General features: G+C 48.3%; 8 protein-coding genes across 8 annotated transcripts; 1 reads left to right on the forward strand and 7 right to left on the reverse strand.

The window, feature by feature from the left end:
• Positions 1–1,175: 1,175 nt before the first annotated feature.
• Positions 1,176–4,995, reverse strand: TRUGW13939_11432 (uncharacterized protein; the record flags this gene model as incomplete). The annotated part of the gene is made up of 7 exons (XM_035494540.1): positions 1,176–2,467; positions 2,527–2,897; positions 2,955–2,983; positions 3,447–3,505; positions 3,868–3,892; positions 3,945–4,484; positions 4,549–4,995. 7 exons carry the CDS (start codon positions 4,993–4,995, stop codon positions 1,176–1,178), a joined length of 2,763 nt encoding a protein of 920 aa, XP_035350433.1.
• Positions 4,996–5,683: 688 nt separating this feature from the next.
• On the reverse strand, positions 5,684–9,653 carry TRUGW13939_11433 (uncharacterized protein; the record flags this gene model as incomplete). Its single annotated transcript, XM_035494541.1, has 5 exons — positions 5,684–6,543; positions 6,596–6,900; positions 6,965–7,939; positions 7,993–9,316; positions 9,539–9,653. The coding sequence occupies 5 exons, from the start codon at positions 9,651–9,653 to the stop codon at positions 5,684–5,686; spliced, it is 3,579 nt and encodes a 1,192-aa protein (XP_035350434.1).
• A 4,338-nt stretch (positions 9,654–13,991) lies between these two features.
• Positions 13,992–14,550, reverse strand: TRUGW13939_11434 (uncharacterized protein; the record flags this gene model as incomplete). The annotated part of the gene is made up of 2 exons (XM_035494542.1): positions 13,992–14,249; positions 14,323–14,550. 2 exons carry the CDS (start codon positions 14,548–14,550, stop codon positions 13,992–13,994), a joined length of 486 nt encoding a protein of 161 aa, XP_035350435.1.
• Positions 14,551–14,658: 108 nt separating this feature from the next.
• Positions 14,659–16,841, reverse strand: TRUGW13939_11435 (uncharacterized protein; the record flags this gene model as incomplete). The annotated part of the gene is made up of 2 exons (XM_035494543.1): positions 14,659–15,831; positions 15,900–16,841. Coding segments are annotated over 2 exons (2,115 nt in total), but the record flags the coding sequence as incomplete, so codon positions are not given.
• A 781-nt stretch (positions 16,842–17,622) lies between these two features.
• On the reverse strand, positions 17,623–19,504 carry TRUGW13939_11436 (uncharacterized protein; the record flags this gene model as incomplete). Its single annotated transcript, XM_035494544.1, has 4 exons — positions 17,623–17,783; positions 17,848–18,968; positions 19,042–19,148; positions 19,226–19,504. 4 exons carry the CDS (start codon positions 19,502–19,504, stop codon positions 17,623–17,625), a joined length of 1,668 nt encoding a protein of 555 aa, XP_035350437.1.
• A 1,662-nt stretch (positions 19,505–21,166) lies between these two features.
• Positions 21,167–22,894, forward strand: TRUGW13939_11437 (uncharacterized protein; the record flags this gene model as incomplete). Its single annotated transcript, XM_035494545.1, has 5 exons — positions 21,167–21,243; positions 21,302–21,602; positions 21,682–21,815; positions 21,875–22,329; positions 22,389–22,894. 5 exons carry the CDS (start codon positions 21,167–21,169, stop codon positions 22,892–22,894), a joined length of 1,473 nt encoding a protein of 490 aa, XP_035350438.1.
• A 372-nt stretch (positions 22,895–23,266) lies between these two features.
• Positions 23,267–25,120, reverse strand: TRUGW13939_11438 (uncharacterized protein; the record flags this gene model as incomplete). Its single annotated transcript, XM_035494546.1, has 1 exon — positions 23,267–25,120. The coding sequence occupies one exon, from the start codon at positions 25,118–25,120 to the stop codon at positions 23,267–23,269; it is 1,854 nt and encodes a 617-aa protein (XP_035350439.1).
• Positions 25,121–25,748: 628 nt separating this feature from the next.
• TRUGW13939_11439 (uncharacterized protein) lies at positions 25,749–27,216 on the reverse strand (the record flags this gene model as incomplete). Its single annotated transcript, XM_035494547.1, has 3 exons — positions 25,749–26,591; positions 26,651–27,070; positions 27,181–27,216. The coding sequence occupies 3 exons, from the start codon at positions 27,214–27,216 to the stop codon at positions 25,749–25,751; spliced, it is 1,299 nt and encodes a 432-aa protein (XP_035350440.1).
• Between the last annotated feature and the right edge of the window lie 679 nt (positions 27,217–27,895).

Raw genomic sequence — 27,895 nt, forward strand, 5'->3', positions numbered from 1 at the left:
CGTCTTACCACTTACACCTCACATGTCGAGATACCAAAGCATGAAGATGGAATGTCTTGATGTCCCTGCTTAAGCGACAATCGTCTATTTAAATTACTCTTGCTTGGGATTTCTTTCTCTTAGAAATTGCAACTGAGAAGACTCACTCTATACTAGTTTTTGCCCCTCTTATTCGCCAGTGTTTCATCTCTCCGTATTATTACGCATCCTGACTCTCCCTTACTTCCTCCTTCTCCCCATCTCTTCTTCTCTTCTTCTTTTCATCATTCTTTGGAAGAAAAATCATCAATTAATTCATCACCATGGATCTATCTTTTTCCCCCGAAGAAAAATACTTCGCCAGTTGCTTGATCCTCATCTGGATCACGCTGCACTCTCATACACTCTTTTCGAGCTATCTGCGATGGACGATGCGGGCCTCAGCCCACAAGGACAGACTACATGGTGGCGGTTTCAGGACGCGCGCCAATACGAACTGGGCTTATGCGTGAGGCCATTTAATGGAAAGAGAGAGAATAAAAAAAGAACAAAAGAAGATGTGCGTTCTATAGCATAATACGGATGCGAATGCAAGCCGTAATCAAGTCGACATTGGCCTAAGACGACTTCTCATGGCCGACATGAATATCGCTTTTCTCTTTACCAGACGGGCGTTCATATACACAGTGAAAGAGGGATATTTCACAATCCGCAATCCAACTTGGCTCGACAAGCTTACTTCTCACGACACTTGTCGTGTCTATATCATTCAAAACTCACATATTCCCTCAAATTTCTGACGCAGCAACGTGGAATATCTCGAAAAATACATCAAACGACGATTCTCTGCTTTATTCCCTGTCAATACATTTAGCACAGCCAAACCGCTGGACGGTTGTTGACCTTGTGTTGATATTCTTGAACTTCTTTAATATATGGTTTTATAAATGGATGGCCAGGGCGTTTCATTTTATGTTTTTGGTCGTGATTATTTATGGCTTTGGATTACTCATGATCTCTTACTATCTATCATTCGAAATACCTCTAATTCACAATATAATTTCATCAATTGGTCACATTATCTATTCATATCCATTTCAGGACAAGAAAAAAATAAAAATAACAGAAAAAAAAATTAACAACCTATTCCATTATTAAAAAAAAGACTCAACTTTTTTTAATTTTATTTTAATCGACTAATCCTCATCCCAATTAGGATTCTGACCAGGCGGTTTTGGTCCACCAGCTTGACGCGCAACAATAATCTGGTCCACGCTCAAAACGGTGCGAGCGGCTTCGGTGGCGAGACGGATTGCCCAGTTCTTGGATACCATCAGATCCAGAATACCTTCTTCGACTGCGTCGATGGTGCCGGTGGTTGAGGTTGAGAACAAGTCAATGCCGGTTGTCCAGTATGGCTCGTCATCAGACGAAGAAGAAGACTCGTCTGAGCCCTCGTCGGATCCGTCAGATCCCTCGGATGATTCGTCGGTGCGTTGGTGTGCAGTGTACAAGCGCGAGAGCACTTCGGTGGCATCGAGACCGGCAGATTCGGCGAGAGTGCGGGGCACGACTTCAAAGGCTTCGGCGTACTTTTTGATAGCGTACTGTGCCAGGCCAGGGGTTTTGTCTGCAAAAGCAGAGACTCGTTCTGCGAGTTGGATTTCTGAGGCGCCGGCACCGGGGATCAAGCGGGGGTCCTTGGTGACGGCCTTGACAACGTTTACGCCGTCGTCGATGGCTCGCTCAACATCGTCGAGGTGGTTCTGGGTAGCTCCGCGGAGAACAATGGTGGCAGTGCGGGTGACGGTGTTGGCGTCCTCTTGACGGAAAACTGTGACTCGGTCGCCTCCAATCTCTGTGGTTTCGACAACATCGATGCTTCCCATTTCATCTGGCATGGGAGCACCCAGCCGGGCGAGCGGCGTGGCACCCACGACACGGCAGAGGCGGCGCAGTTCGAATTTGGAGAGGATCTTAATGACGAGGATGTTGAAACGATTGAGGTAGTGAAGAGCCAACTCGCCCACGGTAGAACCAGCAACAACGACACGCAAGCCAGAATCGTACAGCTCCTTGATAGCCTCCTCCAAGCGGTCTTCCTCGCCCTTGGTAAAGTCGAGCATCTCCTGGGCGTTCTTCAACAGAACCGTGCCCTTGGTTTCCGTCTGCGAGGTATCGATCGGGCAGCTAAAGACACCAACTTTGGCCTTGCGCGCCTTTTTAATCTGTCCATCGGGCTCCCGGCCAAAGACCATACCCTTAATCACTCGCGACTGCTCCAGACTTCCACCCATGATCTTGACTACACGGACATTGTCAACATTGAAGTTGACGGGGTTTTTGGGGAGAACGGCGAGCACGGCTTCGGAAACGAGGGCGGCAAGAGCATCTTCGGATCCGGACTGTTTGCTAGCGATGACGGTGCGGAGGGCTTTGCTGAGCTCTGTTTGTGAACGCATTTCCTTTAGGCGGTCGACTTCGAGGTCTGCATCAATTAGCATCTTTTTTCTTATCCCAAAATTTTAGGGGAATAAAAAAACTCACCCTCCAGGACACTCAACGCAACATTCTGCGCCTTCTCGTAACCCTGCACAATATCACTCGTCTTGAGACCCATCCTGAGCAACTCCTCTGCCTTCTTCAACAGCTCGCCGGCAAAGACAATAACCAGGTTGGTCGCATCGCCCATTTCCGAGTCCTGCTGCTGGCTGGCCATGACAAGCAACTTGGCAGCTGGGTGCACCACATCCAGTTCTCGCAGGATTGTCGCGGCGTCCGAGGTGAGGAACATCTTTTGCAGGTGGTTGATCACGATCTTGTTGCGGCCATATGGGCCGAGTGACGACTGGACGGTTTGAGAAATGGCGCGGCAGGCTTCGATGTTGCGGATGACAGCGCCATCTTCGGCATCGTGGCTGTATTATATATTGATTAGTAAAATTCAATAAATAAATTGAAAGTATAGACCTCACCTTTGGTAGCCCTGCTTGAAGAGTCCGGCCTGGGAGGGGCCGGGTATCGACAAGGACATGATTCACACAAAGCTCCTGAGAGCGACTGCCAGATAGAAAAAAAGAAAGAAAGGTTCACTGTTTCGAATATATTAGAATCCAGATAATTTCCACTCGCGTGAATCGGACGTACCTTTCTTTTGACAGGGGAGATGTCACTTTTGATAATAACTCGGCGGGGAATGCTCCTCCTAATTTTTGGTCGAGCTGCCGCTGGTGGCTTGCAAACAGTGCAAACTCGAGACTTATCGATTAGCCGATTCTACATCACGTCGACTTGACAATATTATTAATTATATTCGATAATGTGATCTTTGTATTAGTATTTGCTGGTAACATCATTTTTGATCTCCGCAAGCCAATCCGTTTTTCTATACGTATCATGAAACCCTTTGGCTAAATTCAACATCAGCCACGCTGCATTTCCTTATTTATGCTGTTGATTTTACCTACCATAACGACCAGAAAATCCACATCCGCTTGCTCTATACCGCGTCTCGGCGTCTGGCATCCTATTAAATCATTAGACAATATTCTCTCATATAAATCAAGAACTGAGTTACAATTCGCGGAGAGCTTGTAGCCGGTCAAAGTTCTACATTCATTAATCACAATGCATGTAGTTAAGCAGGATAATTGCGTACCGAGGGATGTGTTGAGAGAAACTCAGATGAGCTCCTTTTGTTTTCAAATCTAATGAGACGGTCCCATCTAAAGAAATGTAAGCCGGGTGTCAGGAGAGTATGTAAGTAGCAGGAAAAGAAAACTTGCACTGCATAGGCGGCATTGGGATCAAAACAAGCCTCTGCCATGAGCACTGAATCATTTACATATCAGTAAAAGAGTAAAACCCACAGGAAACAACAGAACATACTCAATCCAATCCTATCAGCTTCCGACTAACCAGCTATCAGAAAACACACATAAACGTTAACTCTAGTAAATACATACCTCCATAGTCCTCGAATTCGGCAATTGATATAAAAAATTCATAAAAAAGGTGGTAATCCGACCAGAGCCATCAAAAAGACCCACAATAGCCGTGACGCCAGCTACCACAATCCACCAGGAACTCAGACGCTCCGCGGAATGATGTGCCACTGCATGCGCAATCTCATGGCCCAGGATGACTGCCAGTCCATCTTGATCTTTGGCAATGGGGAGCAAGCCCGTATAGACGAATACTTTTCCTCTACCGAAATCAGTACCACCGTCTCTCTTAAAAGGGGACGGGAGGGAAACCCACGACGGAAGCACAAATGCATTAGCGGTACTGTCATCCTTGATAACATGTACCTTCCAATCCGCATACTCCAAATCAACATGCGGAATCAATCGCTCCATGACTTCCTCCACAATCAGAGCCTGCGGATGATTCGGCGGAAGAATGCTGCCCCGAAATGATGTGCGCATGTACTGCCGATACAGGTTCTCGCCAGCGTTGGCTTCTTGTTCGGGATGCACGATGTTGAAGCGACGACGACCAGTTTGCTTTGACTCACTAATCAGCCTAAACTTTTTTATTTCTTTCTTTTTCCATGCGGGAAGGCTATACCTCGACCGTCTCCAAATTGAGTATATACCCCAACAGCCCGCACGCTATAAGCGCCTGCACCACACGAGAAGAGAGCACATTTCGTATGCCATTGATCCTCCGCTGTACCATTCCTGCCATCGTCCACCTTACACTACCATGGTTGACATCATAATCTTTATCTCTGTGCTCGCCGCGACCGCGTGTGCTCGAAAACAGCCTCCTTCTCTGTCGCGCGCATCGCGTGTTCCGCTGCGCATATGTATTCGGTCTATACTTGTACCTGCTTCTTCCAAACGTCGTCGTCATCGTCGTCGCCGACGATAGTAATAAACCTGTTTCCTCGGAAAAACAATGATATGTCGAGAAGCTACATGTCGACGACGCAGAAAAAGGACGAGGTCGAATGCTAGTAATCACACGGCCCGCGGAACTTGCTGCTGCTGCTGCTCCTCGCAACGCAGCCATTGCGAGTCTGCGGCGGCGGCAACCGAGTTTCGGTTTAAAAGCGCTGCCAAGAGAATCATTTATAGCATGTCACATTGTAGTCTATCGTATGTCCTTGAGTCGGTCAGCTCAAAATCGAGTTCGGGGTGTCGCAAGACTGACGGTTACCCCAGGTTTGTAACTAATATGTATTCCGCAAACTACAAAAAACGCGCTAGTAATTAACGTCCTAAACCCAAACCCATGCATTATTCAATGTTCGAGTGAGTCAAACTTGCGAGAGAAAAAAGTACTACGTCGCATTTCAAAGTCGATGCATAAATCGTCATATTCACAACCAGTGAGAGGACGCCTCGATGGCATGCTATGTACATACATAGTCCAAGAAGTATCAACAAATGAGACCAGTCCAGTATCAAAAATAAATCTCCAAAGAATGCAGACAATAAAAAAATCATGGCTCTCACGAGCTGTGTCCAAATATACAATATCCATACCCCACCACCACCTTCTCATAATAAGAAAAAAAAGAAAATATACATACTGAAATAAAATCAATACGTATAAAATATGAACCCCTCGAGCAAGGAATGCGCATCCAAACAAAATGGTATCATGAAAAAGAAAAATGTGAGAACTTGAAATCAAAAGGTCGATAGCTTAGTTGGTTATCAAAAGGAATTCATCTCGAGTCGATCTTGGTAAAACATCACTCTTCAGTCAATGCATCGTCACCCATATCTCGCCAGTCTTTTGACCGATCAGTGAGTCGCTTGACGCCGCCCACGCGTTCGGACCAAAGCGATTCCGACGGGGTCCTGTATGTGAATGCTCTTTGCGAAGAAATGACGCCAATCCCCTGGAGGACGGCTTTGCGGGAGTCCCTGCCAAACACTGCAGGATGGTTGATCCACTCCAAAGCAGACTCTAGATCGGCGTCAAGGGCTGACATGACATGTTGATCCACAGTAGTAATAGGTGTAATAGTCGCAGTCTCAGATCCACCTGATGAATTCTCCGGAAAGCTGGATGACCGAGGAGAAGACGAATTTGGGGTATCGGTAGGACTGCTAAATCCAGTGCCACTTGACTTGCCAGCAGCTGCAGGCGGGAGAGGAGGAAGTCCTCCCTTTCCTAGCCCCTTCAGAATACTACGCGTTTCCGAAAGGAGATGTTGGGCACGGTCATGTTGCCCGCGGGAGACAAGGGTAAGGGCTCTTGTCAGCATATCGGACGCGAGCAATTCCATCCTCCGCTGCACAATCGAAGGGTGCGGGGGAATGGGAGGCGTAATTGGTCGACCTTGCTTCTTTGAGCTAGGGGGAAGCATAGTGATGGCCAGCAGGGACGGTCTTGGAGAATGGGTAAAGTGGCCTTCGCGAAGGATATCTCCATAGCTGAGATCGGCTTGGATCAGTGGGACCTCTTCAACGCTGACAACGCGCTGTTCGTCCCCATCGGAACCACCACCCAGTGCTTCTAACCCGGAAACAATGCTCTGCCAAGGATCTTGAGGAACGTGCTCCTGGGATGCATTATCTGGCTGAATGACAAGCTGGACGAGAATATCTGGGTATGTTTATTAGTCGCTAGGCCAACAGACTTGAATAGCTTTACTTACCTCGTTTGTCGCCAAACCGCAAGTCGCCAAGTGCTGCTTCGGCGTCTTTTCCAGTAGCACGCTTGGTTGTGTGAAGAGCTCCGCTGATCTTGACAAACTTGGCGGGTGAACCTTCTGGCAGTCGCAGTTTGAGCTTGACATTTTGGTGAGACGTCGACTGTAGGGAACCAAGACAGCCGGCAACGCATTCCCGGAGCATCATCCAATCCTTTACATAGGTGTAGCAGGCCTTGGTGCGGGTCGACAACTCGATCAGTGTATCTGGCTTGTGAGTGAGCCCCAAGCCGAAAGAATGAATTCCAACCCTGTGCAAGAAGTAGTTAGCATTGGCGATGAGAGATTGTTCGTGCTATTTAAAAAATAACATACTTGGCTGCTTCAGCTCTAGACACGACAAAGTCGACACTGTCAGGGTCCGAAGTGGAAGAATCGCTGATCAAAAGGATGGTAGAAATAGGGTTGTTCGATTTTCGTTGCATGAGGAGGTCCATTGCGACATTGGCACCTTCGACAACATCCGCGCGCAGACTCTTCTGGCCAACGGGGCGCAAGGAGTTCAGTATTTTCCCCCAGCCGTTCCAGGCTTTGGTAGTCATTCCGACAAGAGGCACTCCACCGCCGCTGGAGCCAAAGGTCACCAGGCCCATCCTGTCGCGTGGGCCTAGATTCTGGACCAAGAACTTCAAGCTGTCACGCAAGAGTGTGATCTTCAGACCTTGCATCGATGACGATACAGGGATAACCACCACCAAGTCAAGTGGCACGTGGAAAGTAGTAGGAGCAATGTTGGCAGTGTTGGTGTACTCTGTCAGAGCTGTGTTGTTGGACTTGCCGGCACCATACGATGAGGTAGTCGAAGACTGCCGCTTGTTTGTCTTGGTCGTGCGGTAGTCGTCATCCTCGGGAATGTTGTTTTCTGAGTCGTAATCGCCGGTGCGGATGGAGACTGATGGTTCGGGATTGTTCAAGTCTCCTAACGCCCGCTTCCAGAGTTCCAGCTGACCTTTGTTTTGGAAACGCAGGTGAAAGCAGGGCAACTCGTTGACCGATAGGTTAAGTGTCAGGATGGGCTCGTCTAACCCAGTCAGCACGTTCACTTTTTGTCCCGCTGTCATCGTACCTGACACGACCTCGACCTCGCGCAGGTGTTTCTTGATGAGAATAGAACCCTTCAGAGTGCAGCGAGTGCCCTTGCGCTTCGAATCCAATTGGACGGGTTCGGCGGCGTTTTTCTTTTCTTTGACGCAAATGAGCATCTCCCCAAACAAGTAACATTCTAGTTCCTGCCAAGACTCTCGGTCTTTGCCCACGTGCATTGTTCCGTACAGGCGTAACTTTCCGAAACTGGATCTTGTTAGCACCCCTTGCATGCAGAAGAAGAGGGGGTTAAAACCTACCGAGAAAATTCTAGACCATGCCAGTTATCCACGCGCAACCGGAGCTCCTCTGCAATCTCGTCCATGTTCTCGCGAGGCTCAGGGGGAGGTGGTCGCGATGGCGGCATGGTGGGTGATCGAATTGGGTTGTAAATGTCTTCTGCCGGTAGCTGCGAGTTGAGCGGCGTAAAACGCAGGTCTTCCATATCCGGTCGCCAATGGCCATCTGGGACTTCGACGGTAACCAGACAGGTCAATGGCTGCTGTTGTCGCGAGCGGTTGAGTGTGGGGAACTCGGAACGAACAGTCACGATAGGAGCTGGAATCGGGTTCTTGATATGAGTAGCGCGCGGACTGAGGTCGGATTCCATGGCCTGTAGATCATAGTCGTGCCGCCTGCCAGTGCTGTGGTGCTGTCCATCAGTATACTCACCGGATGAAGCAACTCCCGTGGCACCACTATCCTGGCGAGCGTGATGCTGGCGAGAAGGTCCGGTGGTCAAGCGCTCAATCCTTTCTCTTTGGCTGTCTCTTTGGCTGTTACTGGTCGTCTGGCTGTCCCGCCGGTTGTTGTAAAGAGAATCTTGATGCATGGAGCGGTGTCCATCGTGCGCAGCACTTGGTTGACTACGGTTATCCCACGGCGTGGGGGTGGTGAGACCGCTACGCAGGGTTGCGCCATCACTGACGGATTGGGAGCGGACAATGTTGCTTAGTTTCTCTGCAACAAGAGGATTATTAGGCAGCTGGACTGGGCGGGTCGAGTATTGGGTCAACTTACCCAGATCCAAGACGTTGCCGCCTCTACTAGTGTCCAGGCCCAGCGGCGCATTGCAGGTTGGGCAGAATTGCGATTCGAATTCTTTAATGTACTCGTAAAAGCAGGCCTCGTGGGAGACGTGGGTGCAGGAGAACTGCAACACGCGCTCGCCGCGAAGGGTGTGTTCCAGCGGCTCCTCGCAAACAGCGCAGGCAGAGCCGACGAAAGTGCGCTCTCGACGGCTGCGCGAGCGGTCTCCGTCCATCATGCCTGTGGTGACGCGGCCAGAGCGCGAGTTAAAAGAGGTCTGGGAGCGATTGGAGTGTGCCGATGCGGCGACCGAGGTGGTGTCGACGGGAGGAGCACGGAGAGCAGGGAGAGCAGGCGTGCGATTGTGGCTCGACCGGTATGACTGGCGCGACAAGGCGCTCTCCGGGCGTAGTTGTTGTGGAGGTGGTTGTGGTTGTGGTTGTTGTTGTTGTTGGCGATGGTTACTCTGGGGGAATCGCAACGAAGAGCGGAAAGACCGTGTAGTGGAAACCGAGTCAGCCCGCGAACGATGCGAATTGGCGTCCGAGTTGTAGTCTATTTAACAGATCAGAGGAAATTGAGTCAGTCGGGGCCGAGGAGGACAATGAGACTAAACTCTCCGATGGGGCAGGAATTGGATGAGAACCAAGCGGGCGGGGAAGAGAGTGAAAGAAGGAAACAAAAGACAATGACGGATGTGGTGGTGGGAGCAACAAAGGATGACTCCCAGGCTGTTGTTGTACCAGTCACAGGGGAAGGAGAATGAATGAGACGTACCGGATGGAGACTTTTTCTTGCTAGAGCGCCCGAAAAGACCAAGATCCGAGAGATGGAGACCCGATTCGCTTCGAGACGCTTGATCTTCTCTGGCGGAGAACCGGTGCTTCCACATGAGCCCTGGGAGAGAGAGGAAGAGGAGGGGATATTAGGAGGAGGAGAAGAAGAGGAGGAGGAGGAAGTGTATCATTAACTACTACTGCAGCTTCAACTCTTCACGGGGGGGAAAGAGGCGCCCCGCCGCTTTAGCAGGGGCCACGTGACCGCGCCAGCCCCGTTTCGCGGTTTCATGCGACAGCACGGAGTACTACTTACTACCTAGCACTATAGCGATGGGGGGCTATATGTTGGTTTAGTTTGGGATTATTGACCATGGCTGAAGAATACGGAGTAATATTAAGGCTGATCGGGCCTGGTCAGAGCCTTGGCCATCAGGCGGGACGCGGCTGCTCCGGTATTTAATGCTATTATACAATGCCTTGTGGAATACGACTGACTGTATGCAACCATTTAGCTGTGGCGAGTGAGTGACTCTGTGTAACTTGCATATAACGATGATTGCTGTCTAAAGCAGCGCCAGGCACAACGGGTTGCGCAGTGACAGGCAAGAGTCGGTTGCAGGATGCGCTACTTGCTAGTGCGGAGCGGAAGGATTCGGTAGCGTGGGCTAGTGCAGCCGATCGCTTACTCTGTATGTACTCGGTATTATGTGTACTCTGTACTGTATGCAAAGTACTTGTGCATACTATGTATACCAGATACGATGGTACCGAGTATTCAGTAACTCCTGCGCTCCATACAGAGTACTCTCTACAGAGACGCCATGGGTCGAGCCTTGCTATTGTCTCTGACTAGATTATTCCTAACCGACAATCTCAACTTCTTGACACACTAGCAGAGCCTAGACCCCTCGGGGAACAGGGGGGATAAACCACAGCAACGGACGGCAGAACTAACCATGACCATAACAACCAATTATTAATGGTAGTGACTCAATATTGAATGGTATTATTTTATTCACTTTGTCAATAATGATATAGCAGCGACCCCGCCGACCCAAACTTGGGAAGCCCAGTACCATGGGCCGCCATATGATATGTACCTTGTGTTGAGTCGTTGACCGAGTAAATGCCCATTTATTGGTCCTGCAGAGATCGCCAAAGTCCCAGTCAACGGGCTCAAACTAACTGCTGGACGTGCGCGAACTTTTTATTGATTTTATGCTATGACCATTCCATTTTTTAAACATCGTTCTTGACTCTTGAGTCATTGGCGGAATGCTATGACCACCGACACTGGCCAGATAGTGATACGTCCAGGAGGCATTATTGTGGAGTATATAACATGAGTACGGGCCCAACCAATTAATTACTACATGACATGCCCTACCCCGGGGGAGCCGGAGAATTAAGGCCACGAGTACTACTAAGTTTTGACGCGTCAAGCAGCACAGACTTGAATTTTTTTGGTTCCTTTATGGATATACGGAGTACTCCGTACATAGGGGGTAGGAGATGGCAAATATTCCACTGGGTGCTGACAGCTGCTATATGCAGCTATATTCCGTAATTACAATAAAGTACCGAGTACAGAGTGAGTGCGTATTAGTGATATATAGAATGGTCGGACAATAAGAATAGTTAATCCTGAATAGAGCCCTCGCTTAGGTAATAATAAACAGCAGTCCCGCTCAACACCTTCCGTTTCTCTCTCATTATTATTAATTATTCCTCTCGCCAGCATCACCGATAACAACCCAAAAAGAACAGTCCTTGAAAACACTCACACCCTGGCTACATACTACTTCGGACCATCTCCTCACGAACCACCACATTCCCGAAATGCCGTTTGGCCCCATCGCTCGTCTATCCTAACGTGTGGCTGGCGTCGTATCGTCGCACAACATAGCTCGCTTGCATATGCATACACGGAATGGAATTCGTTCTCTCTCTAGCTCGCTCCATATGGGGATAACTCTGCCATGTGCCATGGTTCATATGGCGAACTCTACAGAACATTCAACAAACCGGTGATCGATCGTCAATGGGTTGGTATTGATGCCAACGCAGCGGGAGCATCCGCCAAAGGGGCCAGAGATCTGTCCGACTCTGATACACCACGTTCCCTCGTCATCAGGATGCTTAATTTCGGAGTGCCAACGCCAACTACGTAACTATTGTATGCTATACGGTGTTGGTGTGTCTTCAAAGTTCACCATCTATCTTCCGAGGGAACGTGGTGTATCAGCCCGGCCCCCACACTGGTCTGAGCGATCAAAAGGATTGGCAACCCGGCAGATCGATGCGAGTGATCTGTTCCCTGTACTCTTTGTGACCTGAATAATTGGAGAGACCAACTGTTTTCTCATTCCAAATACGGTGATAGGTATCGCGGGAGATGCATATGGCCCCCGATGCTACAGCTCTGCAGCAGCCACCTACAGCAGCCACACCTATGAAATGCCAATACCTAACAGCATGCGTCCGGGCGTCGATCACATCGGCATGCCACCTACGTACTAGGAATTTTCGGCCCCTCGGCTTCTTGAATGCTCACTGTACGGATAGGATACGGAGGACACTTCAATGATTCATACCTACGTAGAAGGCGTGGACGCGACTAATTCATTCGCCTTCCGTCGAGTCAAGTCTCCAGTCTCCATTTCTCTAGCTAAAACGCCATTTGACGATCTCCAAGACTAAAAGCCTGAGAAGGATGGCCATGTGTTTTTTTCACGGCCGAACAAGGTAAAGCCGCTCGAGCCGCATCCTGCAGGTCGTCAGTGACAGGGAAAAAAGCCGATAGTCTATCAATAGTTGGATACCGCATTCCTTTGATACTCAGAGGATTTACTACGTACGTACTATTTACTCTGTAAAAGACGTAACAGTAAAATACACTTGCCAGATGCCACATGGTGGTTGACAACGTGCATATTTGCGACGCACGTGCGCTTCTGAAGCGCAATCTTCAATAGTCTGGCTAATAGCCTTTTTTCTCCAGAAGGAGCCAGAAATTCAGTCCTCCCAGGAAAATCATTTTGCATAATTTTATGACAACAAAAACAAGAGCACGGAATCCCGGCAGACAGGTAAGCCTTTTCCTCTATCCATGGTTCACCTCCCCCCCCCATTATTCTCCACGTGAAGGACTTATTACTATATTTGTAGATGTACCAACTTTCACAAGTCTGGTACAGCAAATAACAGCATTAATACATCTAGCATACAGAGTACCGTTCTAACCTTAACATGTGCCGATCCAGCCCCAAAATAACCCAGAACCCAGAACCCACTTCACCTCCACCACGAACCAATGATGCTACACTCGCTTCGGCCTTTTTTCTGGTTAATTACGGATACTCCGTATGTGGTGTGCGATTCCATGGTTGCAACTTTGCTGCAGCCCTGCCAGGCCAACCCAGCGCAGATCAAATAGTTCATGGATCAGGACTCCACCGCAAACTCTTTCTTATTTCTTATGGGCCGTTTCAAAAAAAAAAAAAAAAAAAAAAAAAAAACCAACGTTGTGGTTCTGGTTCAGGGCTCGGACGGAGAATGCCATATGCAGTAACTATGCAGTGTGCACCTGCATCACAGGATGAAATGCTAAGCAATCGCTAATCTCATTCTCCACTTTCTTTCAATGGCTAGGGGTCCAGAGTCAGACGCTGAGAGTCAGGCCGCCACGCACGGCGGGCGAGGAATGCTACTCTGTGGCTCAGTGATCGACCTGATCGACAGATACTGCTACTATTACTTACCGTGAACTCCTAGTTAGTTAGTTAGCTACAACTATTAGCCAATTAATGGCTAGTGGGTACGGGTTTGTTTTGGTCAACCATATGGACTCTTAGTCTCTTTGTAATTGTATGGAGTATTATTAGGTGTTTGCTTGGTTAGTCCTCGCAAAGCCAATCCCACGTGTTGCACAGATCCATCGCATGGCCATGATGTGTATCCATCTGTGACGTTATTAGTGGAGTGGGCCTGCTGGGAAGTAAGGGGGAAGCAAGGGATGAGGAGTTATTGATCACGCCTAAAATAAGGATTTTATGGACCAATAGTGGCGATAGACAATAATGTTCAGCTTACCTCAGGTTACCTTCCGTAAAAGGAAAGTTTTCCTACGGTTCTGGAGGCCTAAGCATTTGATTGTTAGGGATTGTTGACGTCGAAGTTCGCATGTGTCGGCCCAAACAGGAGAATGGACCGAGAAAAGAGTCAATGTATTTGGTTAAAAATTTCAAGGTTGATATCGTTACGGACTGGATGCAGGAAGTCAGAAGAACGAGGGCATAGTTCAATTTCTAACTAAGACGACAACTGACTAAGGAAATGTTTTTAGTTCTCTATTTATAATTCCTTTCAGAAAGTCACATTCCTCAAAAATAAAAATAAAAATAAGATCTAATATACCGCGAATATTATGTATTTATCTATATGATAGTCTATTACCCCCAAGATCTCCCCAAACGAACGAGAACTCCCTCACGAATCACCCAGTTGGAGAAGTTAACATCATCCGAGCTTTCAACGCTCATCTTGAAGATGTTCATGTTCAAATCACAAATAACAGAGGCCATGGCCTTTTCCCCAGCCTTGGCAATCTGTCGCATGTTCCAGCTATCCTTCACCACGTAGATGTGAACAATGACAACCCATAGCTGTCCAAATCGTCTAAGACGGCCAATAGCTTGTTCCAGTAATGCCTTCGTCATGGGGATATTCGTAAAAGTGCATTTCATTGCACTTTCCGTGTAGGTTCAGGCCGAAGCAATTCACCGCTACTGAGATGATCAAGACCATACAACCACCTTCGCTGGTAAATTCTCGTATCAGCCGTTCCCTTTCTTTCATATCCAATTTTGCGTGGAAGATTGCCGCTTTAATCCCACATTCACGGAGAATGGCAGCAATGTGAATCTGGTTGCCTGTAAAATTACACCAAATCAACTGCTTCTTGCCCCGAACAAGAACGTTGTAGGTAACTAGTGGGAACATTGCCCTCATCTTGGGAGACCCCCGCAAAAGGGTTCTGATAGCGTTGATATCCGGGCTACGCCGTTTGCCCTTGATACGAGCCTTTTTGATCCACTTTTTAGGCAATCTGATATACTCTTAGTCGCCAATGGTCTCCGCCAGACTCTGGGCCATAGTTTTGAGCTTGAACAGTTTCAAAACGTCAAGCATATTTTTCGATGTGAGCAATTTCTCGCAATACTCAAAGCCGACGTAGGAGGTAAGCAGAGTTAGCATTCGCAGCTTTGCCATATTTATGGCAAACTTGTTATCTTCGATTTCAAAGATCAATTTTCGGTAATGGGGGATAACAAGTTTGTCGTAAATGAGCTTCTCCTTTTCCGAAAAATTAACATTCACCATCACGGTATGAGAAGGAGGGATGCGAGCCCCAATAACAACCCTTTTGTCGTTGATTTCTATGATGGAAGACAATGTCCGACGAACCATCAACTTCGAGAGCAATTTTTTCGTGTAAACAGAGGCAACAGTGACAGTCACCTTGTTTGTCAAGATCTTCTTTTGGACCACGCGATGAGTCAATACCAAACTGGTCGCAGGATGATCATCAGCGAGAGAGAATGGATCGCAACTGGCAGTGACATCGAGGTCTTCAAGATTATCATTATGCCATTCATCGTCACTTTCCTTTGGTAGTACCAAATCGACATACCCCGTAAAATCATGAATGCTGTTGAATAAAATAGTCGCTGACATGATAAGGTAGAAATCAGCGTCGCTCCATCGAATAGCAGTAGAAATTCCGCTGTCCTTATTCCTGATATAGTGACCTTCATCAAGAATGGCATCAGAAAATAGTCCAGCAAGGTCGCCAGGCCAACCTTGAGGTTTAACGTCCTTAGGACGATTTGAAAAAGCCTTCGGATCCCCCAGTCTTTTCCGCTCCTTTGTAACCCAAGAATTCGCCGCTGGGGGCCCATGACGATTTCTGAATGTTTCACATGTGGTGACCACCACTGTGCTTGCCCGCTCCAGAGATCCATCAAAAAGCTCATGTGACTTTGTTAGTTTTTCGGTCACTACTTCAGCGTCCTTCCAAGTGGATAGCCGGTTCGACCGCTTATCCCCAAACAAGATCTTGATTTTCAACTGGGTAGTGATGGCCTGGATCTCTTTACACCATTGAGGGAGGATAGCTGATGGGACAACAAGTAGGAAAGGCTTGTGTGCTGGAGAAGGGCCAGCTGCATTGCTGTCGTTTTCGTGTACTTCTTTCCATGCGTTATGTATGTCCTTCTGACGCTTTGAAATCTGGGACAATTAGTAGAGGCTCCTGTAAAAGGGTTTGGAACCCTTTTACCATGGACACTTGAACGTACCTCTAGCATGTATGCGATGGCCTCATAAGTTTTTCCAAGGCCCATAACGTCAGCGAGGAACGCCCCCCGTTGCATAGGCCTACCAGACTTCCGCTTCGCCTCACGCATTTCCAATAATCGAGCAACCCCTAGGACCTGCCAAGGTTCCAATCGTGTATTCTGTTTCATATATCTGTGCCTTGTACGAATGATACTGTCAGGGTCCGGACGAGGGGTTGTGACACAAAGCGATTTAACAGCCTTCTGCCAGTCCTTTGGTTGGTAACTTTGATCATCAAGCCATTCCAGCTCTCGCTGGTATTGCTTCAATTTCTCTGGAGTTATTCTGATTAGATGCGATGGGGGCACATCTTCCTCAGTCGCAGTGTTCTCAGTGACCTCTGACCAAGCATATTCGTCTGCAGCAAGATGGGATAGGGATTGATATAGCTTATTCTCTTCATCATCAAGAGATTGTTGGAGAGGTAGGCCATCTTCGGCTACTTCCTGCACATCGTCCACTTCTGCATCTTCCCAGTCCTCATCGCCTTCACTGGATGGCAATGGACCCTGTAAGTCTTCATCTTCAGAATCTTTGTCGTCTGAATCTTCATCTGATGCTTGCTCCATGGCATCTCCATTATCACCTGTAGACATTGCGTTGTCATCAGCTTCGACACCCTCCTGTGCTAACTTGCATGCTGTCCTGCAAAACATCAATTGCCAGTAGGATTCATTGGGATTGAATTGTTCCGAAATCTTTGTTGGCATTTGGGTGTCATCTGAGGCGGGGATCATTTTCTTCCATGATTCTTGCAAACTGGTGGTCATGAACTCACTCAATTCTGTAGCGAGAGCCATGTCACTTTCGCTTAAGTCGAGCTGCATCAGGCTAAACTCTTTCCCATCATCTTCAGAATCAGAAGCCACACCATCGTTGTTGGAGACGTTGGAAGAAGAGCCCTAAGCTTTTCTTAGGACGTGGTGTGTTGGTTGCCTCTTGTTTGCCACTGTGTGTAGAGGGTTGAATGACACCCCTAGGAGCTCTGGAAAAAGCGTTCAGAATGCTCTGCCGCCTGTCGCAGATCCCCCCACCAGGGCCTCTGGAAAAAGCATTTAAAGCGCTCCGTGATTGGTTGACTTGTTGAATAGCCCTAGGAGCTCTAGAAAAAGCGTTCAGAATGCTCTACCGCCTGTCGCAGATCCCCCCACCAGGGCCTCTAGAAAAAGCGTTCTACGCCTCGCTCACTACGATTTGGGTGCCTGCTTTGCGATCGCTGATTCCAACTGTCAGAACGGCTTTTTGGCAATATCATAGGGAAGAAAACCTTTGAAGACAATGTCTCGATAGGAAACAGCTCTAGAAAACAGAATTTTGATGAAAATGGATAAATTTTGATGGATTTTGGATGCTCAAGATAGACAGATTGAGCGAAGAGAGGATGGGTGAAGAAGCGGGAAGAAGAAGAGGAGAGAAAGGAAAAGATAAGATATTTTTTTTCCTATGTGGGGCTTTCTAGCTTTCAGATATTTTATCTTATTTACTAATTGATAAAATATTTTTGAGTCTTTTTCTAGAGTAATTAGTATAGAAAGCTGCTCCTTTACATTATTTTGGATAGTTGATAGTACTAACTGCGTTAGGAAAGGTCTTCCCGCAAAAATGTTGCTAGTCCTATTTGGGTTTAACCTGCGCAAACAAAAAAACGAATTTTGGCAAGGTCGTTTATTTTGCTAGCCAACACTATTTACCCAGCTCAGACCAGATACTATTCAAATAAGCAATGCCCTCCTTCCGCCAGGTATCGGCTTCCGGGTGACTGGTCGCATTCGTCTCAAAGACAAAGTCCTGGCCGTATCCATCCTTGTCGAGCTGGTACACTGGCCAGTGGGGGATTCCTTGAACTGTGATGTGTCAGCCTTACTCTCTAATATATATATAAACATATTTTAAAATGGCAAAACTCACCTCCATGGTTATTCGGATCCAAATCATGCACAAAACTAACCCAGCTCCGACTCATCAACTTGGCCAAAGCGGCAAAACTCTCTGGTTCATTCGCAAAGGGATTCGGCTGGGTATAGTATCCCAGCCCATTGGTATTATCATACACAAAGGCCACCTCCATAAAGTGACCAGAGCCTTCGATACTGGTCATGCCGTTGACAAGCACATTAAAATGGTATGCATAGCTGGGCACATTCGCTTTCGCCCAGGCCTGAGACGAGAGACGTCTGCATGCATGCATCACATAGTCCCCCACAATCGCTGCTGAGCGTTTATACTGAAGTCCCGGCGTTGGATAATCCGGTCGACCCTTGTACGTTGCAGGGATGCCCAAGTCTGGGATATCCGGGTAAAGTTCCAAAAGCCGAGTCACTGATTTCTGCGGAAGCCCTTCTGCAAGAAGCACACTTTCCAAATCGCTGTCATTATTGACCCCCGTTGGCGAAAATGAGGCTCCTTCGTCAAAGTTTGTGCCGATTAGATACGGCACATGCACAAATTCGCCTCGTGCGAGCTGCTCGGATGCGGGGCCGGCGATTATATCGCCATCGGTGTATGGCATTGTGGCGGCTGATGTATTAAATGCAGTGTTCAGTTTGTCAAACGGTGCCTGTCGAAGACACTCGAGCGTATATTTGGCAGACGAGCAGCCAGCTGTAGCAACAGCTGCATCATAGTAGCCCTGCGCTTCTGTTGCATTATAAACCCCAGCCAGCGAGATCGGCCCACCACTTTCAGAAATAGCTGCGCGGAAAAGGTGGTCATCTCGACCATTGTAAGCAGTCAAATGAATCCCAACACTGCCAGCTCCCGCAGATTCGCCCCAGATGGTTACCTTGTCCGGGTCACCTCCAAAGGCTGCAATGTTCTCCTGGATCCAGTGCAGGCCAAGACGCTGGTCATGGATTCCAATGTTTGTTGCGCCTGCGTCGCGGATTTCTTTCCCGTCGATAAAGCCCCAGCCGCTGAGTCGGTAGGCTACTGCAGCGCCAATGATGGGTTTGCCGAGTTCAACAGAGTTTTGGACGATGAAGGAGAGGTTGTATCTTTGATCTCGCGTTCCGCCTTCTGAGTATCCTCCACTGGGGTTTGTCAGTCTACATGTATATAGTATATAGAGCTGAAACCATTTTGAGGCGGATATCTTAGACTGACCCGTGAATCCACACTGCCACAGGTAGGCTTTCATTCTCGTACCCTGCAGGACGAATCACATTGAGAGCTAGGCAGTCCTCTGATAACGGGTACGGCCAGTCATCGCTCTACGTCTCGTCAGCCTGTTTAGTATATATATATATATATATATACCATATGGAAATAGCTGCAATATCCAACATACACCATAACCAACACATTCCGGATAATACTCTGTAGCCCTTTTAAGTCCGTCCCATGAAGTATTCAACGACACAGGCTGGTGAAACCTGAGCGAGCCCAAAGGTGGCTGCGCAAAGGGTATGCCCAAGAAAAAGTCCTGGTCATAGGTACTACTATAAACCCCTTCATACGTGCCATTCTCGACTAAGACTGTGGGGCCAGTTGCTACTGTGGTAGAGCAGCATCCAAGCAAAAACAAAAAGCCCGACAATGCAAGAGAGTTTTTGTGGAAAGCCATCATCGTTGGATTCTGGTTTTCTGGTCCGCTTCGCGTAGCAAACCCGCAAATCTAAGAACAAGAAAAAAAAGACATAATCAAGCCAAAACATACGTCAACTCCTCTCCTATATAAGCCCCAAAAAAAAACATCGAAAAAGCGGGGGAGTAGTCCTCATCTGCCGAAATGCGTAAGCAAACAACGACGACTGTCGATCATGGCGTGCCCAAGCGTGCTGTAGTCTGTAGCCCGAGGCCATTATGGGGAGAATATGGCATTTTCTGCGCCATACTATAGTCAACGCACCAACCAGAAGCTTCAAACCAAGAGACTAGTATAGAACGGCGCCCTTGTTGTTTTTATCCGGCTTGTTCCATTTTTTTTTTCCTGCGGGGCCCCATTTTGTTCAATTTCCGAAGTGGATGTGGGGAAGAAACAGCACAAATACCGAGGAAAAATGCCGGGTTTTGATTTATAGTTGAGTGTAGAAGATAAAGTGGTGGACGTATATGTTGCATTTAAATGTTGTAGGATGTGGGGCCACAGTAAATATATCCAAATGTTGACACATGTATGTGTGACTGGAGTAAGTGCCGGAAAAGGATTGGCATGATAGTTACATGCATAATTCTAAAGTGTCTTATCGTATGACTTGTTACGCCTTTAGAACCGTGTCCAAATGGTGAATGGTACGTGCAGTATTGATATCTCTACAACAGTATAGCCCAATTCCTCTCGGCTGCCGAGGATTGGATCTGCCAGCGTGGGGCTCAAACAAATTGGCGAGATAGTTTCCGCTCATTGTGTCTCTCGTCCTATCTAAGATGTGCATTGCTAATTAGGGCTACTTGTTGCGGCCAAGAGCTTGGCCGGACTATACAAGGGTAGCCCAATGGCATTGTACAATTATACCCGCATAGTCTCCGCATATACTCCGCCGCATCTTGGCTATCTTACACAATTCTACACATGTGGGACGGTCAACACTAAGAGAACTTGACTGGAAATGCCTCATAGATTGACAACTTGATCTGTAATTGATTGATATCAACACCATATTACTCTCCTTTTCCTCTCCCAATTCCCCTTTGGGGGTGACTCCCGAGCTGCATTATTTATATTAAATGGAGGAGGACCTGGAGATTCTTCAGGCCTGTCCAGACAAGGCTCAGGTATCAACTACCACTAATCGTGCTAACCTACTTCACCCTTCGCAAAAAGATGTTGATAAAGGTTTGCTGCGTTATTGCTACTTTCGCCAGGGCCAAGTACCCAGTGCTCTTCTGGGATATTGTTAGAGCGCGAGGTTCGATTGTCCTCGTCCTCATCGTTATGCATTAGCCCTTTGGGAGGTTAATGTTCTCCAAGGCCCAAAGGCCTCGCCCATGAGGACCTGCGGTACAGCTGGTGGATCGAGAAATGCACTAATAGCGACAAGCTGAACAGAGAAGCAGAAAGATGGATGGAATACCTGGATCATAGAGAACCGTTGCTACCTGTGTATACCGTAGATTGGCTGCTCAAGGGACCTCTGATCTTTTGGTGCAGTGTCACTAAGAAAAGAGCGTCATGAAGTCATGATATGTAACTTTTCGAGGCATCAATCCTCCCGCGATAAGAAAAATACATGCCCGGCATCTGCGGAGAATTCTAGAATTCTAGAATTGGAGGCTTTGACAAACAATCATGGCTCAGGTTACCAGAAACCTCACTAAGGAGTCTGCTTTTGGTACAGTGGATAACAACCCGACAAGTTTAATGTCGTACAAATGGTGAATGAATCCATTGATAAAGAACAAAGTGATAGCGGACGGTCTAAAGAGCGGCTTCACCACACCGGAGCCAGAACGGGAGTCCGGATTCCGAGCCTTACCGCAAATGGCTAGCAGCGCGCTTACCTAAGGAGCTCCTCCCGGAAGCCGGCGAAGATTGTCCCAACAACAATCTTTCCTTTCCTGCTCTCTGTTCTCCATCCACCTCAATTGCTCTCTCCTCCACAGCTATGCTTTCCAGATCGTTGTGGGCGCGCCAGGTTGCGCCTCTGAGGCGCCAGGCAGCTTTCGTTGCTCGCCGCTCAGTCACCACTGACGCTGCCTCTGCGCATGCTGAAAATATCCCCCAGGTGAGCCAACAATTTTTCAGACTTGTCTGCTAGGCTCAACAATACCGAAAACAGTGGCTAACGTTGGTTTATTTTGCAGGAGGATGACAAGCCATTCACAGTCCGACTCTCTGATGAGAGTTTCGAGACATACGAGCTCGACCCACCTCCCTACACCCTGGAGACGACCAAGAAGGAGCTGAAGCAGATGTACTACGACATGGTTGCGACTAGGTACGAATGACTGTTGGATTTGCTTATGAAGACTGCATACTTACGATTGGAACTACTAGGCGAATGGAGATGGCTGCCGACCGTCTGTACAAGGAAAAGAAGATTCGTGGTTTCTGCCACTTGTCGACCGGTCAAGAAGCTGTCGCTGTCGGTATCGAGCACGCCATTACCCCCCTGGACAAAATTATCACTGCCTACCGCTGCCACGGTTACGCTCTGATGCGTGGTGGCACGGTCAGGTCCATTATCGGAGAACTTCTTGGCCGCCGTGAGGGTATCGCTTATGGCAAGGGAGGCTCCATGCACATGTTCGCCCCCAACTTCTTTGGTGGAAACGGTATTGTCGGTGCCCAGGTCCCTGTCGGTGCCGGTCTCGCCTTTGCCCAGCAATACTCCGAAGAGAAGGCCTGCTCTATCGCTCTCTACGGTGACGGTGCTTCCAACCAGGGTCAGGTTTTCGAAGCCTTCAACATGGCTAAGCTCTGGAAACTGCCAGTCCTCTTTGGCTGTGAGAGTACGTTTACCCTTGATTCTATTTGGTGCTTTTTACACAATATTCTGACTATGGATTAGACAACAAGTACGGTATGGGTACCTCAGCCGCCCGTTCCTCCGCTCTCACCGACTACTACAAGCGCGGACAGTACATCCCCGGTATCAAGGTCAACGGTATGGATGTCCTGGCCATCAAGGCCGCCGTCCAGTACGGCCGCGAATACGCCATTTCTGGCAAGGGTCCTCTTGTCTACGAATACGTCACCTACCGATACGGTGGACACTCCATGTCTGACCCCGGTACCACATACCGTTCCCGTGAGGAAATCCAGCGCATGCGCAGCACCCACGATGCCATCGCCGGCCTCAAGCAGAAGCTGCTCGACTGGTCCGTTGTCTCCGAGGAGGAGCTCAAGGCCATTGACAAGGAGGCTCGCTCGCTTGTCGACGCCGAGGTCGCCATAGCCGAGAAGATGGCCGCCCCCGAGCCCGACCGCCGCATTCTGTACGAGGACATCTTTGTCCGTGGCAGTGAACCTCTCTGGATGAGGGGCCGCACTGTCGACGAGACTTTCTACTACTAGATTTTTTCTATCTTCTTAGTATTGTTGGAGTAATGACGCGAGAATCTGTACAAGACAAGCTTCTCTCCAGAGTGACAAAGACATGACTGGTGGAAGAAAGCATGGTGGATGGAGCCTAAGCCTCTTTTAAACTTCTCATTTGTTCTTTTACTTTCAATATCCAACATATGTAATTTAGCTCAACGCACGCCCTCATAAATTTCCAAGACTACGAACATTATGTGGTTTCTTTAATAATCAATAGAGCAGTAGTTTACTACCCTAGGCCTAATTCTTATTATTAAAATATGGCTATTCACACTATACATGAAAAAGAAGGTATCATAATAAGAACCGAAAGAGAGAAAAAAGTGGTATGACTGTCAAGTCAATTTAATCCTTATCCCTGCCGGGTCCCTGTTTCAACATATCTATAATCATCGCCTGTGTTTGCTCCATAGAATTCAATCTCTCCGAGAACGAGTCGCGGATCTTCGAAAGCTCGGTGAGGAAATCTCGCTGCATTTCTTGTTTGAGTTCGTTTTTCAGTTTGGAGAGATCGGATACTGTGAGTGGAGAGGTAGTAGATGCTGGGGCGGATGTGTTGATATTGATGTTCTTGCTAGAGGGAGAGGAAGGCGAAGAAGATGATGACGATGATGATGGGATGGAGACGTGGTTTGTGGTAGTAGGAGAATGTGCTGTGTTGGTGGGTTCACCTGCTGGCTGTTCAACAGCAGCAGGAGATTTTTCTGTTGCTGTTTCTCCAGAAGTGCTGTTTTCAGGAACCTTTGCTACGCCGCTGACGGCGCTTGCTAGAGCAGCGACAATGGGTGAAGAGGAGGCTGCTTGTTTGTCGCCGCCTGCGGCAGCAGCAGCTTGTTCTAAATGCTTGTTGAGTTTGGAGAGCGTTTCCAGGACGGCTGATGTCACAGATGATTCAGCAAGACCGCCGGAAGCTGCATTTTCAACACCTGACAATGGACGCTGCTGCGGTGGCGCATTAGGATGAGGAGGAGGAGGAAGCACAGAGGTTTGTGGACGCGGCTGCGGCGGTGGTGGAGGTCTCAAAGTATGCGGAGGATAGGGCAGCCCTGGCGCAGCTCCTGACTGGGGTGTTGGTGGACCATTACGAGGAGTATGAAACATTGTATCGTACCCAGCAGGCATTTTCACACCTGGCGGAGTGTAGAACTGAGGCTGTGGGATTGGCGAAGATGAAGCAGCATATTGAGAATTCGCAGGCCGCCATCTTTGCGCAGACGCGTGCCATGGAGCAGGTCCCGGGGGCATTGGCGCTGTTCTCGGTGTTGCTACCCCCGTAGGAGGCACTTTTCTCTTCTTTGCAGACGCTGCTCGCGAGTCGCGAACCTCGATGCGCCGTTTTTCCGAAGCTTCAAACTTGGACCACACGGGGATGAATTCGTCGACGACCTTGCACAGGTCATCTGGATAGGAGTCGGTGGGGTTCTCCTCGTCAGAACGCTGCTTGATGCGCTGCTTGGTTACTTGCTCGACCTTGCGACGTACCGAATGCCACGAGTATGGGCCGTTGATGTCGCGGCAGAATTCCTCGGTCACGGTTCGCCACCATTCGCACAATTTGCTGCGTTCGCCAAAGGTGGATTTGTACTTGTTGCAGATCTCGAACAGAACGACTTGTTCTCTGAAGTTGAGTCGTTTGCCGTAGTAAGTACGGTTTGCCTCAAGAATCACATGCTGCGAACTCCCGGGTTGAACTGGGAATGACGGACCAGACGTTGCAGCAAGAGGACCGTTGGTGGAATTGTTGTTGTTGTCGTTATGACCATCATCAGCTGAAGTAGACGTCCCAACTGCAGGTTGATTATCACTAGCGGTATCCTGGATATCACCGCCCTCTGAAGCCTCGTCGTCTTCGGCGTTGTCGATATCGTCTCCTTCCTCTTCGCCGTCAGTCTGACTAGCCCGACTTTCAGAGCTGCGCTGCTCGTCACCAGGGGCGTCTGACATGTGGGTATCATCATTAGGGGAATTATCGTCATTATCGTCAACATCAACATCAACAACTTCAGGCATGTTTGTCGTCTTTTGCTGGATTCCCGGAGATGTATTAGGTGTTTCCTTGGAGCGATTCCGTTGGAAGAAAGATGGCGCGCGCCACCGCAGTCCAGTGCCCTGAGCCTCTTTCTGTTGCTGAGATTCATTTGCAGGGGCTTTAGTGACGCCCATGACGCTGGATTTCCCTTCGCCTTGCCAAGGGAACATCTTTTTTTTTTTTTTTAAAGCCCCAAAAAAATAGATTCCCTGTTGATCTTTTTAATTCTTTATTATTTCCTTATGTTCAGGTATTGAGAAGCCCGCCTTGCGATACCCTCGTAGTTGATAAAATTCGACAATATTTGCAGTCAATTTTAGAAATCAGACGAAATGAAAAATTCGCGCCGGTTACGAAAATATTCTCAAGTGGGTCAAAAATGCGCTATCATGTACCTCTTATTGGTTGATACCTGCCAGCTCTGCAATTTACCAAACCTTGGCATGCGGGCACTTGACTGCGCAAAATTACGGTGATACACGGGTTTTCGTAAAATAGTAATAATAAATGACAAATAATACAGCATTATTGACTCTACCCCCATCATCTTATTATTAATTCTGATATAATTCAAGATTCATTCTTCCATTTTTATACAGTGTAGGTAAGCCTCATATAGTCCCAACGCCGGAAAAGCGACAAGACTTGAAAAAATTCGCTCTCGAATGCATATATCTCACAGACGAAAATCCATGCAGGAGCGGAGGAAAGACAAGAGAAAAAAAAAAGGCCTCAATAATACAGAGAAGAAATCCAACAGAATTCTAGCGGATGAGTACAATAGTGGATTATGGTTATTCACCTTCTGCGGAGATACCATACGAATGCTGGGGTCAGGATGCTGTCGCCAAAGGGACTGGGGACTTCTGAAAAGCCCGGACGAGCAACTGGGTGACGCAGATAAACGGCAGCGCAGATTTTGTGGTGCACCTCGAGATAGCGAGGAACAAAGGCAAAGGCCGCCATGTAGTCTCGCGGTCGCCAGGGCGTGGCATAAGGCTTGCTGGAATCAACCGGGTTGTCACGCATCTGCGCTAGCGCTTGCTTCAAAATGCCGACTTCTTCTTTTGAGAGTTCTGAAGTATCCAAGGACTCGGGGTCTTCGGTAGCCTTATTGAAAGCTTCTCTTAGTTGGCTGCTGGCAGCGTTGCTGGATTCTTCGTTGCGAGATTCTTGATGGGCCGGGGTCCGTTTTTGTTGTTCACCCTTGCTCTTTGTCGTGGCCACCTTCGCTTTAAGCCTACCCAGGAGCTCTGAGAATTGATTTTCGAGACTGTCTGTTAAAATTGTACTCGTGGCAGATTTCGAAAGTACACTGCGGACCGATTTCTGGAATGAACGAAGCTCCTGTTTCTTCTTTGCCGGAAGGACGGTCTTTTCTCGCGACATGATGGTTTTTGCTTTGGTGAGAAGATCCTTCAAAGACTCCTTGGCCTGTTCTTTCTCCTCTTGTTCTGTCAATTCTTCCGGTTTCGTCTCTTCCTTGGCTTTCTTGGTTTCGTCTTCACCGGTAGCTTTCTTCGCAAGACGTCCCTCTCGGCGCTCGATTTTATTCTTGGGTGCTCCTGTAGCGAACATGACACGTTCCGGTTCTACCTGAAAGAGATCGCCAGGGTTGAGAAGATAACCAGGGAGTCGCATCTAGTAGATGAGACGAATTAGTGAGAGCACCTTTATATGAGCAATAAAGTATCAAGTACCTTCTTCCCATTGACAGTTACCGCGCCGTGCACGACAAACTGCCGTGCCTGTCTGGCGCTACTTGCTAGCATAGCTCTGAAGATAGCAACATCTAACCGCCGCTCCATAGGGGCAAAAGTCATCTGTGTATATGGCGTTCGCGGCACAGGCCGGCTCTTGCCCAGCCCAGAACCACGACCAGCGGAAATCACGGAACCATCGTCCGTGGCAAGGTTGCGAGGGTTCATGGGCACCACGCTGCGCAGACGGCGCGAGAACATGCGAGTCCATTGACTCTCGCGGATCTGTTCACCGTGGTATGCTCGAGATATAGATTTGGCAGCCCATTTCTGCTGGAAAAAGGTCCTGTTGGCGGTCGGCGGCTGGCGATATCGGTGCAGGTTATACAGGTTGTATTTGCTCCATGACTGGCGGATTTTCTGCAGTATCAAAAATATTTCTCGGGTCAGTTGATGTGTACTCAGGGGGGGTGGAAGAATGACAGCAAAATAAAAGATGATGTAGAAATAAGTAAAGGACATGTACTTACGGCCTTGCTCAAAGGCGTTGTGGCCCTGTTCCTCATGGTTGGCAGCAGCAATTGACGTCCAGCACAAGCTCCTGTCGTCTCTGCTGCTTCCGCGGACCTTGCCAAATCTTCAAAAACAGCAAACTCGCAGCCGGCGTGTCATGTGACCAATGTTTGCGCTGTTTGCCACTGCTGCTAAACTATGCAAACTCGGCGGAAACATGCGCTAAGCCACTAGCGCGATACGGGGAGCATAAATACCGCGTCCTCCCTCCGTCCTTTTGGTTTTTTTTTTTTCTTTCTTTTCTTCATACTTACCTTGTTTGGGTGGCTGCGATCAAAAAGGCGGTCCACCACAAGTTGGTCCCTGCATTGCACATCGCGGAGGACTGGTTTGTCCAACGGCCTTCGGGTCTTTGGCAGGCGTATTCTTTGGCTCACCTCCACTATGTGGTACTTATTCTTTTCATCAATGCCTTGGCCTTGCGCGAGGGTTTGGAGAAGAGAGAAATGTATTCGTAGCTTGTACTTGATAGAACTTTAGGAATAGTAGGCTGTCTACACTCTAGATTGTTGACACGAACATGTTTCTGTGTTTAGCGCAGTGCAAACATGGTGTCTCGAAGTTGGAGCTCTTGCTTGACGTCAATCACATGTTTATCAGTAAGAAGCTTCTATTGCCTCCTAGATGCCTTCTATTTTACACAAGTCTTAGTTAGCTGCAGCAATGTATTTC

This window comes from Talaromyces rugulosus, chromosome VI (genome assembly GCF_013368755.1).
Source record: "Talaromyces rugulosus chromosome VI, complete sequence".
Classification (NCBI taxonomy): domain Eukaryota; kingdom Fungi; phylum Ascomycota; class Eurotiomycetes; order Eurotiales; family Trichocomaceae; genus Talaromyces; species Talaromyces rugulosus.